A 16,092-nucleotide genomic window follows, 5' to 3' on the forward strand; every position below is an offset into this window, starting at 1 on the left:
TGACGAACCTATTAGTTGGACCAGTAAGGACGGTTTATGTGTGTGTGCTTTGATAATTAATGACTTGATTTACAGTGCTTAGAATTAATGTAATCCTTTCTCCTTGCCGTGATATTTGCCTAAGACAGCTCCTTTAGGTCTGGAAAGATCAAGCATGACATTGGTGTTTCCACTTTTCTCCATTTATAATTGCCGTGCTTTCTAGGAGCTTGTACATCATCATTACTTTGACTAAACAAAAAAATATTCTCCTATTTATGACAAAGAGGAAGGTGTGCCACACGCAGAGTACACTGTGTGTGGTCTTTTCTGCCATAAGTAGGCCCTTCTTTCCATACTCATCCACAGATGCTTTTTCCTCTTCCCTCTCCCCTCACCATTCCCATCCTAGTTACTGCTTATGACACTTTAATTTTTTTGGTTGAGCTCTTGTTCTTTTCAAAGAAAGAGAATAGATTCCTGGCTCCATCTTCTTTGCTTGCCTCTTTCTTGGTGGGCTGGTAATGTTGGTGCCTGTATTTGTTCATGTATGACTGAAAGTGCATTAGGCCAACACTCATATTTTAACCTGGCAAACCAGGTCTCAGCCTTCCTAAGAAATAACTGCTTCTAGCTTCATAACAAAAAACAATAGATTAAAGTTGCATATTTTCAGGTTATCGTGGCATCAGGCTAGCTTTGAGCTGTTTGAAGGTAAAGGAAGAGAAAGGGTAGGAAATTGTCAAATCTAATTCAAAAGTACTATTTGAAAATAACCTACAAGAGAAATCTCAGTATGAGAGGGAAGAAAAAGAGGGAAAAACTAATATAAATACTGAATGGTAAAAGGGAAAATGTTGGGTCAGGAAGTAGTGAAATTTACCTGTCTTAGTTAACAAACCTATTACTTCATTTTAAGAAAACAAAGCTAATTCACTTTCCCAGCTTTCATGCTGACAGAATAGAACAGCAGTAATGACAATCCAAAGTAACAGATGCTCTAAAACCCATATTTTGGCATTGGAACTTTTTATTTTATTATTTTTTTTTAAATTTTAAAGATGACTGGTAAGGGGATCTTAACCCTTGACTTGGTGTTGTCAGCACCACGCTCTCCCAAGTGAGCAACCGGCCATCCCTATATGGGATCCGAACCCGTGGCCTTGGTGTTATCAGCACCACACTCTCCCGAGTGAGCCACAGGCCGGCCCCGGCATTGGAACTTTTTACCTTTGGTTAATTATGAGTGGGTCTGATATTCTGAGTACTCATTTTAAGTAAAGTAATGAGGCTGCTTAGTAAAGCCATGATTTGGGCATCATCCCATCCTCACCGTGGCTCAGCTTCTCCTTGCTACTTATTCCAAACCAAAATATAGAAGAGCTCTCTCTGAGATTTTATGTCCAGCATAGGTGGGTCCATGTGGCCATGAGGCTGATGGTTAAGAGATGGTGGTGATTTGGAGAAACAAACAGTATTTTCATTATAACCCCAGTGTTGGATGTATGTGATCATATATATCTAAACACACATGCGAAATACCAAGGAAAAGACTAGAAATAAATACAAAGTGGAGATGTTGTCTCTGCTTAGTGGTAATACAGGCATATATTTGTGTATTCTTTTCTGTATTTCCTAAAATTTCTACAATAAGCATATAAAACTTTTATAATTAGAAAATGAGACTTATTTTAAAAAGCTATTAGCAAATGCAAAATTTCAGTAAAACAATCGTTTAACAGCGCTAATCACAGAAATAATTGCAAGTTGACTAAATAAAAGCACAGTATTTGCTGATAGTGGCAGGAATCCTTATTGATAGTGCACCTAGTAGTTCTCATAGTCCGGAGTTCATGTATGTTACAACATTCATTCTTCCATTTTAAAGGAAGAAGAAACTGACCCTCAGAGAGGTTAGGTGACTTTTGTTCTCCTAAAACTCACATCAGCTAAAAGAGAGAATGTTGTAAAGTAGCAGACTGGGAAGAGAAGTATTTAACAGAGGAGAACCAACCTGAATCAGCACCAGTCCGTGGGTGGTCTGTAACTGCTGCTTTGGTTTTGTGTTGATTATATGGGCATGGAAAGGTTGCTCCAGAGACATCTGGTTCTGGGCCTGGGTACAGCCAGGGTCCTCCAGACCCAGGTGATTTGTTGGTCCTGACATCACACTCAAAAATAAGTGGAATGTCAACAGGTAGAGTCCAAGAAGAGACTTTTAGTTAAAACTGAAGAGAACAGGAAGAACATCCTCATCTGTCTCTTCTTGCTCTCACCCCTGAATTTCTCCAGATTGAAACGTTCAAAGGATAAGAAAATTGTTTTTTAGAAATCCACACAGATATTCAAGTGCTTACTGAATATTTTCCATGTGAACATTAACAAAGTATTTTCATCTTGATTATGAATCTGCACCAGTGATGACTGACCCTTGCATCTCTCCTATCCAGATTGTGTCTGCAGTACAATATTGCCACCAAAAACGGATCGTTCACAGAGACCTCAAGGTGAGTTGGAGTGGCCTTGCTAAGTGTGTACTCTGTATGTATGTGTGCAGTTCTCTTGGCAGTCATTACACAAATGAGGTGTGGATTAGATTGTGTTATTAAATAAGAAAAAGTAAATCCTATAATTGAAACTTTTTAATCAAGTTATAGTAAAAAGCATTAAAAGCAAAGTGAAGTTTATTAAAAGTATTTTACATTTCAGTGAAGTTGGCTAGTAGTTGGTCTCTGGAGGACAGTCATCACACAACCAAATAGATAGGGCCTCCAGAAAGGTATGGTCGCACCTGGACAGTGTCCTCAGTGCCACTTGGCATCCTTTTCAGTTTGTGTAGTCAGCATTCTCTCCTGTTAACAGCAGTGCCTAGTTGAGACCTCCTTCGTGGTCCTCCACCTCTGCCCTCATTCTTGGCATATAGGATGAGGTTTCATATTTCACTGAGAAATAGAGACACCAGGCAGGAACTCCCTCAGTTACCCAGCAGGCCGTCAAACCCAGCTGCACCTACACCCATCCTCTTGTTACAGGAAAGCGGAGCGTCTCTGTTGACCCTGCCTCTGTTCTGGTCCTCGAGGACTGTGCTCTGTCTGTTGCCTCTTTTCTCTCCATTTCTTCACCTACTCTCCCTCTCTCGTGGCTTCTCACCAGTGGCATTTACACGTGATCAAGTCTGTACCATCATTTACCAAAACCCTCTCCACCCCAGTTTCCCTTCCACATACACCTTTTCCCTCCTTTTATCTTCACAGCCATATTTCTCTAGATTCCATGTCTTAACTTGGTAGTTACCTCTGCTGTTTCCTCCCTGACTGTCATCAACTTGCTGGTTCCTTTCTGCACCCATCCTTAGTGCATTCGTATTCACTCTAGTATGGTGGTGGCCACCTATATGCTGATAACCCTCAAATTTGTTCCTGCAGCCAGAACCCTCCTGTAGGATCCAGGATCTAGGTAAGAAAAGGGCATCTTTACCTAAGCATCCCTCAGGTGCCTCCGGTGCAGCAAGTTCAAAACCTCAATTCTTCCTTCCTAAACGTGAATATTCATTTCTCATTCTGGTGGCTGATGTCTCTTAGGTGTCTCCCTCTACTTTACAATCCACTCAGTCACCAGGTCCTTTTGCTGCTATTTCCCAAATATCTCTTAAATTCACTCTTTTGTCTCCCATTTACCACTAGGCCAGGCCCCCATCATCTCATGGTTGATGATGACACTAGTTTCTTGCCTGGTCTTTTCTGTTTCCAATTTTGCCTCTTCCTCCCATGTATGTTTTCCACATTGCACCCAGAATGGTCTTTTAAAAACATAAGTAAGATTGTCATTTGTCTGCTTAAACGGCTCTTCAGTGGCTTCCCATTGTCCTTAGGATGAAAACCCAGACTTCCGAAGTACCACTTACTTGTTGGCCCTTTGTGGTCCAGCCCTGGCCATCCTCCCAGCCATCTCTCTCTCTGCATCTTTCATTTTCTTGAGCGAAACATGCTCATCACTCTTACTTGTGGGTTTTCAAATTCTTTATTGTGCCTGAAATACCTCTCTGCATCACATCCATTATGATCAGCTGCACCTTCTTGTGCTTCCGTTTCACTTCTTTTGGGAAGCCATCCGCCCTGGGCCTGTGGTTCCTTGTACCTCCACTGTCACAGCACTTGGGTCTCAGGGCAGCTGCTTATCTTTCTCCTCTCCCCTTCTAAACTGAGTTCCTAAGGACAGGACCCTGTCTGTCTTGTTCATCATTATATATCCAGACACAAATAAAACTATACTACTGCTGTGTATAGCCACATAATAAATGTTTGTTGAAATAAATGAAAGAGATTCTGATTTGTCTCATGAATGAGGTTTGGGATTCTCCCCTCCCCAATATAGCCATTTTACAGCTAAATAGCTGTAAATTTTACAGCTAATAGCAGTAGTATAGTTTTATTTGTGTCTGGATATATAATGATGAACAAGACAGACAGGGTCCTATCCTTAGGAACTCAGTTTAGAAGGAGAGAGGCAGAAAGATAAGCAGTTTTTATGAAATGTGGCTGTCCACTTAAAGCAAGTATACATTTTTTTTAAAGCCCTTTATTAACTGAAAAAGCTGTCAAAGTTTTTCTTGATCTTGGAACATTTGAAGTTTAGATTAGTACTAGAATTAATCTTTACCTCATGTCTGTTATTGATTTTTTTTTTTTTTAATGTATTTTCTTTCTTTTTTTTTTTTTTGGCAGCTGGCCAATAAGGGGATCCAAACCCTTGACCTTAGTGTTCTATTGTTGACTGTTGATGTTATAAAATTAGGAGTTCTGGGCCGACCGCGTGGCGCACTTGGGAAAGTGTGGCACTCCCGCCACGCAGGTTTGGATCCTATATAGGGATGGCCAGTGCGCTCACTGGCTGAGCGTGGTGCGGGCGACAACAAGCCAAGGGTTGCGATCCCCTTACCTGTCACAAAAAAAGACAAAAAAAAAAAAAAAAGGAGTTCTAATTTGTCTCCTGTTTTTTGTCTAGAAAGAATGTCTTCTCATTTTAGTATTAGGAGATATTAACTTTGTGTCATTATAAAAAGCTTTTATGAAATGCCTAATCCTATCACTGTTCTGATTATATTTTGGTAAAATTTCATTTTTGTCTTGATGTTTTCCCTCTAGGCTGAGAATCTATTGTTAGATGCCGATATGAACATTAAAATAGCAGACTTCGGTTTTAGCAATGAATTTACTGTTGGCAGTAAATTGGATACATTTTGTGGGAGTCCTCCATATGCAGCCCCAGAGCTCTTCCAGGGCAAGAAATACGATGGACCAGAAGTGGACGTGTGGAGCCTCGGCGTCATTCTGTACACGCTAGTCAGTGGCTCACTTCCCTTTGATGGGCAAAATCTGAAGGTACAAGAAGCAGTTGCATCCATGTTCTTCACAAAACTAAAAAGATTTTTATATCAGTATGGGGGCTTCACTGGGTTTTTTATTGTTTTTTTTTTTAACCTACAAGTTGACTCACTGGTTTTCTTTCCTCTCTACCTCCCCAAAGGAACTGAGAGAGAGAGTATTAAGAGGGAAATACAGAATCCCTTTCTACATGTCCACAGACTGTGAAAACCTTCTCAAACGTTTCCTGGTGCTAAATCCGATTAAACGAGGCACTCTAGAGGTAATCACATAAGTGGAAATAAGTACCAAATTTGGAGAGTCTTTAAAATATTTTTAGAACTTTGCTTGGTTTATGCAACATACTAAATACTTTCCTGGGACTTTTTAAGCAGGAATTGAGACATTAAAAAAAAAATTTTTTTTAATTACCCTTTGAGCTACAATCAGTGAAATGTTGAAAGTAAATTTTCCTAAATATTGTGATTATCGGAATATTTTAATTTACACTGCTAATGAACAGTTCACCCTTTTAGCAAATCATGAAGGACAGGTGGATCAATGCAGGGCATGAGGAAGATGAACTTAAACCATTCGTTGAACCAGAACTAGACATCTCAGACCAGAAAAGAATAGGTAATTACTCTATAATTAGTCTGTAATGCTTGGGGAGATCGGGGGGAGGGTGTTTGTACAAGTAACATATTTCTGTTTTGACTCATATGTCTGTGCCTAAAAGGTGAATAATGGAAAGTTAGCTAAGCACAAGTTATATGAATCAACTTATCTGTTTCGTCATACTTAGGGACTTATTACCTGTAGTTCTCTATAATAGCACCCAGTAAGTCAGAAACAAATCAATGGCTAATTATATTAGAAAATGTGTAATCTTTTAGATCAAATAAAATCATTTTACCCTGTAACAGAATGATTTCTTCAACAAAAAACATAAAATGTAATATACCCTTCTTCTAGATATTATGGTGGGAATGGGATATTCACAAGAAGAAATTCAAGAATCTCTTAGTAAAATGAAATATGATGAAATCACAGCTACATATTTGTTGTTGGGGAGAAAATCTTCAGAGGTAAGAATAATTAGAGGAAGAGCTGAAATACCCTTTGTGTAAATTATCAATTTATATAAATTATTTTCTTAGTTTTTTTTAGATATGTATAACATATTTGATATATCATTTTTTGACTTCACCTGCAAATAACAAATCTAACTCCTGTGACCACTGCAAGCTACTATTTTAACTTCAAGATAATAATCCTTAATGGTGGATATTGTCACAAACTTGGGCTTTCATAAATTAACCTATAATCATTAATGGTTTAGAAATGATGTAAAGTATCAAACGAATTAAATACAGCATTTTAATTTGAAAAAGCCCAGAAAGAAGATCATAATAAATTTACCTTTTGTGAGTTTTTCCAGCAGTCAGAAAAATACTTTCATCTGAGTCTTGGGTTGTCATTTTTGTACATTGTGATTCTTCCTCTCTCTAAATGAACTGTTTATGTGTTATGAGGAGTTTTAGTTTGCTAATAAACCATTTGGGTTCGTGTTGTGGTTTGCTCTGTTTTCTCATTTTTTCTTAGCTGGATGCTAGTGATTCCAGTTCTAGCAGCAATCTTTCACTTGCTAAGGTTAGGCCGAGCAGTGATCTCAACAACAGTACCGGCCAGTCTCCTCACCACAAAGTGCAGAGAAGTGTTTCTTCAAGCCAGAAGCAGAGACGGTACAGTGACCATGGTAAGTTTGAGACTATTCCAGTGTCTTGTCTTGGAGTCTCCCCTTACACAAGAGGCCTCCTAGCATTGGGACATATCCTCTTGCTTAGGACCTGCAGGGTTGGAGATTGGCTTGGTGTCCCGTTGTGGCATTTCTTTTTTAGCATTCCTACAGGTGCTGGCATGATTACCTCAAGGCTCTGATCTCCTTGGAACATTCGGGGGCTTTTGCTGGGTAAGGCTTAGCTAGATGGAAACCTTACCATTCACCCCTCTCGTACCCCTGCTTTAGTCTGTAGTTCTGTTCACTCTCTTCTCCACCTCTGCATCAGATTTATTTGCTAGAGCAGCACTGTCTAGCAGAACTTTCTGTGATGATGAAAATATTCTATATCTGTGCTGTCCAATCAAGTATGTGGTCATTGAGCACTTAAACTAGGAAAAGACTTTCAATTTTTTTTTATTTTAATGAAATTACATATATAGCCACATGTGGCCAGTGACTACTGTATTGGATAGGGCAGCCCTGGAAAACATGTAGTACCCCAGTTTTGCCTCCATTAATTTAGACATTTTCTGTGTCATCCTCATCTGCACTCTTGCTGTTGACATGGTTAAGCGACTCTCACGCATAAACCTCACCACAGAAGCAAGTTGTTTATGAGGCTTAAGACCTTTCTAGGTATGCTTACCAAACTATAGTTACTCTCTGCCTTCGAGGCAGCCCACGTGTTGGAGTCCTGAGACTCTAGCATGTGTGCCCATAACTGTAAATGTTATTGTTGCACCTATTTCCTTTAATTCCAGTATTCTAGGGTTCAGGAACCAAATCTGTGTGGGTCTGGCCCTAACTTTTAAAAGCACGTCCTCATGTGGAACCCCCATTCATCCCTTGTGTACATATTTCCCTTTTCTGGGCATTTCTATCTCAACTCTTTCACCTTGAAATTTGACAGTTAGAACTGCACAAGAGCATTCCGGTATGGACAGCTTTGGTTTTGTACTAAAAATGACCACACTTTGCTTGGTTTCCATTTATTCTCCTGCTAATGCCTGCCTCTCTGCGTGGTTTAGACTGAAGCAGCACAAAGTGTACTTAATATCATCAGTAAACTGTCTACAGCATCTGCATTCTAGGGTATGACTGAGAGCCCAGAACCCATTCTGATGCCAGGATTTGTGCTCATAGATTTGTAAATGAAGGGTTGATATTGGTCTCTGTCTCTTCTTTTATGTTCGTGTTAGTTGCTAACAAGGAGGGGTTTTCAGTTCCTATGGATTGAAGGGCAATTAGCAAATGCCTACATATTGCCCTAAAACCATCCACTTTAAAGGGAATTGTTCCTAAGTCCTGGAATAAACCTGGTAATGGAATTTTCTCACTTCTCTTGGGAATATCTTAAGTTAGTTCTTCCTGAAGCACATAGAACCCATCTTTTATTAATGCCTTTGTTCCCCAGTTCATAAAATTTTAGAGGTTAAAAACAGCTTTAAACATGATGTCATATACTCTCCAAACCCCCATTTTCTTAATAAGGAAATGAATGGGCCAAGAGAGATCACGAAGTCTCCCACAGTTACATAGCAAGTGAGGAACACCTGGGACAGAACCTAGGACTCCTGGTCCCATGTCTTTGTCCACTGAACCACCTCAGAGTGGTCTTTTTATAATAATCATCTTTCTTTCTAATATTCAAAGGAGATTCATAACTACTTATAGAGAAAATCACTAACTGACCCAGTCCCCAGCTATTTTGTATTCTTCGTGGGGATGAAGATAGTGGTTAGCACAAGGAAGATTTGATTATGCTTCTGACACTGTTCTTTTAAGTGCTAAAAACAAGATAGGTTCCAAATGCAATGCCTGATAAAGTACGTCCACTGGAGAGCAGGTGAAGGCAGGCAAGCCTTTAGCCTGTCCTCCTGTCCTCCTGCCTCCACTCCCCATTACCCTCTCTCTGCTCCCCACCTCTGGATGTATGCCTGCTTCTCTAAAACCACAATGTAGTTTGCAGCCGTGCTTCTTAATTTGGGACCCACGTGTGTGAACACCTGTATGTGTATACACATTTTCCTGGCAAGGGTATTCTTCATCAGATTTTCAAGGGGTTCTTTGTCTTGTTTAAAAAAAAAAAAGTTGGGAGGGGTGGGGAATCAACCAATGAATGGTATTTGGACAATTTGGTAGTGATCAGAAAAAAATTAATTTGAATTTATTTCTCACATACAAGGATGAATTCCAATTGGAGTAAAGATATAAATATAAAAATAAAACCCCAGAAATCTTAAAAGAAAACATGAGATAATTTGCTTTATAATTAGACTAGTGAGTGTCTTTCTAAGTATGACCCCAAACTAAACCCATGAAAGAAAAGACTTACATATTTGACTACATAAAAATCGAATTTCTATGTAATACATTATATCATGGACTCATAACAAAAGGATCAAACTATGGTACATACAAAAACTTAGATGGATCTTAAGGGAATTAAGCTGAGTGAAAAAAAAGATCCCAAAAGAGTTATGTACTGTTGATTCCATTTGTGTAACATTCTTGAAATGACTGAATTATAGAGATGGAGAACAGGTTAGTTGTTGCCAGGGTTGAAGGAAAGGAGGTTGGGGTGGAAGGGAGGTGGCTGTGGCCGTGAAAGGGTAGCCCACAAGGTCCTTGAGGTGGAAATGTTCTGCATCTTGTCTGGTGGTGGTCACACACATCCACACTTGTGATGAAAGGGTATAAAACTAAATACACCAGACACAAAGGAGTGCAAGTAAAACTGGAGAAATCTGAATGTCAGTGGATTGGATCAATGTCTATTTCTATTCAGGATCTCAAGTCTTAAAATATTTTGTATTTTCTAAATACAAATAATAAAAGTTTCAAAGTAAATCAGTGGTGCCCTGAAAGTTCACAATGTCAGTATAGATCTCTCATAATATTGGGAAGAAAGATAATCGTTAAGAGTAATATCACCCTATGCTTAGTTCTTTGTTTTATATGTTAAAATTGCAAAACTGAAATCTTGTTCTTCTCCCATAAATAAGATTAAGCCCTTGTTTTTTTTTAAATTCTGTTCCCAGTAGATTTACTGTTTAGATTTTTGTCCAAGTAGTAGTTCCTCCATACCCTCCCCCTTTTTAAAAGAACCTAAAATATAGTTTCCTCTACCTTAGAATAAATGATGAGCATTTGGTGTTTTTTAAGATTGCCACTGGACATCATATCTGATGAGTATACTAGTTATCATGTTCATTTCTGAAATTCTTTTAGGGCCAGCCTGTGGCTCACTTGGGAGAGTGTGGTGCTGACGACACCAAATGAAGGGTTAAGACCCTCTTACCAGTCATCTTTTAAATAAACAAACAAACAAACAAATAAAATTCTTTGAACTCCAGTCTCCTATGCTACTGTTGGAGTCTGCAGATGGTTTACGGCAGGATATCAGTTAATCTTCTGTCTAGGATGTCCCTAGGCACACTCCTCCTGGCATGGGGGATATGACCAGGAACTTCTGCCCACTTCCTCCCTATTGCTTGCGTAGGAACATGCTTTCCTCAGCTTCTATCACCTTCCTCTGTCTACTCAAACTCCTATTTTTCTAGAAGACTATGAGTGCTTTTAAAAAGATCCAAGATAAAACTTCAAAAGAAATGGCCTATAAAATCTGTACTGTTCTGTTCCAAAAGGTGGAGGCATCTTTTATACAAAAAAGGATGTAATTCACTCAGATGTACAAGGTGAACCAGTTTCTTCTGCGTGATGTGTGTGCATTTAGTTAGTTTGATTAGTTATCTATACAGTAACACCCACTTAAGATGTTTCCAAAGGACAACTCTAGACACATACTAATTTAAAAAAAAAAAAAAAAAATCTTTAGGAAAAGTAGAAAGTTAGGGACTAAGTGAAATTTCAAAATTGAATTCATTGCATAGGGTAAACATGATATCTTAGTGGGAAAGTGGGAAACATCTTAGAGGATTTTACTGTTTTATGTTTTTTTAGATGAATAGCAGTCTTATGTCATTTTACAAAATGTTTATTTTCACAGAATAAAATGTTAAACTATATTCTATCTTTTAAAAAGTGAACTCTTTCTTTTAGCTGGACCAGCTATTCCTTCAGTTGTGGCATATCCGAAAAGGAGTCAGACCAGCACTGCAGATAGTGACCTCAAAGAAGATGGAATTCACTCCCGGAAATCAAGTGGCAGTGCTGTTGGAGGAAAGGGAATTGCTCCAGCCAGTCCTATGCTTGGGAATGCGAGTAATCCCAATAAAGCAGATATCCCTGAACGAAAGAAAAGCTCTGCTGTCCCTAGTGTAAGTGTGGTTGAACTGCACAGTGGTCCCAGGATTGCAGGGTTGGAACCAGCTAGACACTGCATTTCACTTCCGTGTTCTCCTCTGCCTGGAATGCCCTCCCCAATAGGCCACCATATTCAGTCTCAATCTATAGAAATCCTACATGCTGTATTATAGGTTATTTCTTGTTTACACCCCCTATCTTAGTACATTTCTGCTGCTATAAGAAAATACCTGAGACTGGGTAATTCATTAAGAACAGAAATTTATTTCTTGCACTCTGGAGGCTGGGAAAACCTGCACCAGCAGGTTCAGTGTCTGGGTAGGGCTGCTCTCTGCTTCCATAATGGCAACTTGTTGCTGCATCTTTCAGAGAAGAAGAACACTATGTCCTCACATGGAGGAAGGGATGGAAGGGGCAGATTCGCCCTGTCAAGCTTGATGACCTGTCAAGCTTGATGAGGCCCTTCTGTAAGGCACTAATCTGTGCATGAAGGTGGAGCTCTCATGGCCTGATCACCTCCTAAAAGCCCGCCTCTTAATACTGTTACATTAGAGATTAAGTTTCAACATGAATTTTGGAGGGAACACAAATATTCAAACCATAGCATGCCCCCCACACACTAGGTGAGTGAGTCAGGTCCTTTATGTTAAGGGCTGTTTCCAGTTATTCCCAAGACATCTGGTGAGCTTTAGATTGTGTCAGGTGCTGAGAACTGGAAAGACCTCACAGTCTAACAGAGGAAGTAAATAAAAACAGTGACAATGTAGACAAATGACAGCAGACAGAAGCCTAATGTATATGGCACTGAGAGGTTTGCCTGCCTGTGCATCAGGGCTATGATGTTGCACTGAGTCTTCAAAGGGCTATTATGATAAAGAATATTGACTGAGTTCTTACTATGTGCCAGGGATTACCATGCTAAGTGCTTTTCCGTAGATTAGCTAAATTTCAAGGTGAAGAAAAGTTAGGCAATTGCCTAAAATTATACTGCTGACCTGAATGCAGCTCTTTTATTTGTTTATTTATTTATTTTTTGGTGGCTAGCCAGTACAGGGATCTGAACCCTTGACCCTGGTGTTATAACACCACTTTGTAACCAACTGAGCTAACCAGCCAGCCCGCCCGAATCCAGCTCTTAATCCCTACCCTTAACAAAATCTCCTCAGTAAGTAGAGAGATATGGTATATGTTAAATTTAACCCATTTGGCTTTAGAAACTTTTCCCATGGATAAAGTGTGTTCCATCTGACCTAACATACTAAGTATTATTAGCACTACTAGAAATAGTTTTAGAAAGAAGTTGGAAAGAAATGAACAATCTTTAAAGTTTTTCTCTAAATATGTTTTTCCCTGCAAAATTGGCAATGACACAGCCCTCCCTGTACTCCCAGAGGAGCTCATGTGGGAAGTCTTTTGGAGTCTTTCACTGTGCCATTCTGGGGCCCATGAAGGAGCCTAAGAGGTTTTCTCTGTTCTGTCCTCTGACCTTATGTTTAGAGTAAATAAACCCTGCGTAAAGTTTTTTATTTTGGCTTTGGAATGCCATAATGTAGGATTGTCATTCCGTAGCCCTGCAGTTCAAATTTTGTCTTAACTTTTATTGACAAGTTACCAGAGAAGATAAGGACCTCTTTCTCTACCTTCATGACTTTTCATCCCCATCACTCTTACTTATCTCATACTGTCCTTTTGAGAGTATATTCTGTGTATTATCAGTCACCCATGTTTGACTATTTATAAAGGTAAAAAGTAGTTAGCAATATTATCATCGTTTTCTCTCAGTTTTTGGAGTTTCTCTGTATATGGTCTACTCATGCTGTATTAAAGGTGACTGCTTTATTTTTGTTTATAAATTATATAAAATTCCTTAGTCATGACTTTTCTTCCTTGCTTTTTAGTCCTTTATTTTAAAAGTTATATTGACGTGAAAACCACATAACATGTAATTAACCATTTTAAAGTGCAATTTAGTGGCATTTAGTACATTATGCCATTATGTTATGCAGCCACCACCTCCCTCTAGTTTCAGAACTTTTTCAACACTGCAAAGAATACTCTGTATCCATTACGCACTCATTACCACCCTCCTCCACCCCACTCCCCCATGCCCTGGCAGTCTCTAGTCTGCCTTCTATCTCTATGTATTTGCCTGTTATGACTGTTTCCTATAAATAGGGTCATACAATGGTGCATCCTTTTGTTTCTGGATTAACTCAGCATGATGTTTTCAAGGTACATCCAAGTTGTAGCATATGTTAGTACTTCATTCTTTTTAGGGCTGAATAATCCATTGTGTGTACATACCACATTTTGTTTGTCCATCTGTCCATGAACATTTAGGTTATTTCTACCTCTTGGTTATTATGAACAGTGCTACAGTAAACATTTATGTACAGATTTATTTGTGGACTTAATGTTTTCTTTTCTCTTGGATATATACCTAGGAATGAAATTGCTGGGTCATAAGGTTATTCTGTATTTTACTTTTTGAGGAACCATCAAACTGTCACACAGTGACTGCACTATTTTATATCCCTTCCAGCAATATATGATTCCCTATGTTCTCTACATTTTTCTCAACACTTCTTATTTTGGGGTTTTTTTGTTTTGCTTTTTTACAGTCATCCGAGTGGGTGTGAAGTTTATTTGCATTTCCTTAATGAACAGTGACATTGAACATCTTTTCATATGCTTGTTAACTGCTCGTATAACTTGTTTGAAGAAATGTCTGTTCAAGTTGCCCATTTTTAAATTGGGTTGTTTGTTATTTTGTGGTTGAGTTGTAAGAGTTCTTTATATATTCTGGATACTAGACCCTATTCAGATATATGATTTGCAAATATTTTCTCTCATTGTGTAGGTTCTCTTTTTACTTTCTTGATAATGTCCTTTGATGCATCAAGTTTCTAATTTTGATTAAGTCCACTCTCAATTTTTTTTCTTTTATTGCTTATGCTTTTAGTGTCAGATCTCTGATTCTATTATTTTAAATCCAATGTCCTACAGATGTTTTGTATCTTAAGATTTTATTTTTTATTTATATATTTGTTTTATATTTATAATCCTGCTTTTTAATTGTGGAAGTATTTGCTTTTTAAAAAACAGTGGATCATTCTATTGTCCTACTTTAAATAATCCATGAATTATTACTTTATTGATAATTATAGGCCAGCTTTTCAAAGTGATGCTATCATAGCCATGTTTTGGTGTTTTGTTTTTAGGGCTGGCTGGTGCAAAGATCCGAACCCTTGACCTTGGTATTTATAACACCATGTTCTAAACAACTGAGCTAATCATTCAGCCCTCATAGCCATTTTTCTTTCTGTCAGCAGAGTGTAGAGGTTGCTATCCCCACCCTTTTTTTGGATCTTTTGGCCATTACTGTTACATTTTAGGGTAGTTTTTTTTAAAAGACTGCGTATTCATGTTTATGTAGATGAGCTATTTTTTCTTATTGTACTGTATTTACCAAATAGCTTAAGAAGACAAAAATGTCCTTTTTTATAGAGTAACACGGCATCTGGTGGAATGACGCGGCGAAACACTTACGTTTGCAGTGAGAGAACTACAGCTGATAGACACTCCGTGATTCAGAATGGCAAAGAAAACAGGTATGAAATTTTGCCTGTTGCAAGAAAATTTATTTTTTTCCCCAAGCATGAAATGGAAGCATGTTATTTACTTCACAGTTCTTATAATCACAATTCAGATAATAACAGTAAGTATTCTGACAAGGTAAGTTAAGTTTGAATACTCATTTTTAGCAGGATATCAGGATTCCAAGTTCTTCCTGTTGTCCAGAATGTCATCTTCCTGGCTGTCTGTGTATGATGATTAAAGGATTGAGTTAAACCAGGGAGATTTCCTGGGGGAGGTAGATAGTAAGCTATGGTTTCATTGTAGAATAGTGAATGTGGAAATGGAGATTGTTTTGTGTACATTAGTAACTTGAACAAAGGCTGAAGGGGGGGGCGATAAGGACCTGTGGGTGAGGAGCAAGCATACATAAAGTGGGCATGCTTTAAAATACTAATAAAGTAATATGTCAGTAAGGGGAGCATCATGTCTTGCAAACAACTTTCTTGGGGTTATGAATAAGAAAATAAATAGTCGGTAGAGTGAAATTAGGTAGGTCCAGAGGCCATGACGTAGGGTTAGTTTGGGAGGGAGAGAAAAAAGAGAGAAGATGGGTTGGCAGAGAGTAGCTAAATATATTCTGAATAGAGTAAATTTCCCTGGCTCGGATTTTCTTTGTTTTTGGAAAATTAGTGTATGAACTAAATTCAGAGTGATGAGATAAAGTCAAGGTGAGTCTGGGAGGAGAGATCCATAAGTTTACAGTATCTTTTTTTGTCCCCTGGCCTCCTAACTTGGATATTGTTTCATCATGTCTAGCATCAAAATTGTTTCTGTCTTTTCTTCTGACATTCACTTTCTGAAATTGCATTGTAAGGTTTCTGTTTTCCTTTAGATTTCATTAGTCAGACGAAATGTTTGGGCACTAACTTCTATGGCAGCCTAAGCAAAGATTCTTCTTTCCTCTTTCATCCTTAAAACCATTTATCATTTATCATTTATAAACCATAGTTTCAAACTATTTATCATTTCCCTATTCCATAGATCACTTAAGTTTGGATTGGTATTAGGGTTAAAACTTGTTATATAAGATTATTTATTATTCAGTGAATTTTTAGAAATACT

The 16,092-nt window shown here is 38.4% G+C and overlaps 1 protein-coding gene across 9 annotated transcripts in view; it reads left to right on the forward strand.

Moving 5' to 3' along the window:
- MARK3 (microtubule affinity regulating kinase 3) overlaps positions 1 to 16,092 on the forward strand; it is a 100,451-nt gene that overhangs the window by 64,078 nt on the left and 20,281 nt on the right. For 7 of the 9 annotated variants that reach the window (XM_063088864.1, XM_063088865.1, XM_063088867.1 and 4 more), the window contains 8 exons: positions 2,430 to 2,486; positions 5,124 to 5,360; positions 5,506 to 5,625; positions 5,879 to 5,978; positions 6,318 to 6,430; positions 6,948 to 7,101; positions 11,188 to 11,405; positions 14,899 to 15,002. In XM_063088864.1, coding sequence (XP_062944934.1) covers positions 2,430 to 2,486; positions 5,124 to 5,360; positions 5,506 to 5,625; positions 5,879 to 5,978; positions 6,318 to 6,430; positions 6,948 to 7,101; positions 11,188 to 11,405; positions 14,899 to 15,002 — 1,103 coding nt within the window. The remainder of the gene's footprint in view (positions 1 to 2,429; positions 2,487 to 5,123; positions 5,361 to 5,505; positions 5,626 to 5,878; positions 5,979 to 6,317; positions 6,431 to 6,947; positions 7,102 to 11,187; positions 11,406 to 14,898; positions 15,003 to 16,092) is intronic. The other 2 variants (XM_063088866.1, XM_063088870.1) reach the window with 1 other exon arrangement.

Source organism: Cynocephalus volans, chromosome 3, assembly GCF_027409185.1.
Source record: "Cynocephalus volans isolate mCynVol1 chromosome 3, mCynVol1.pri, whole genome shotgun sequence".
Taxonomy (NCBI): Eukaryota; Metazoa; Chordata; class Mammalia; order Dermoptera; family Cynocephalidae; genus Cynocephalus; species Cynocephalus volans.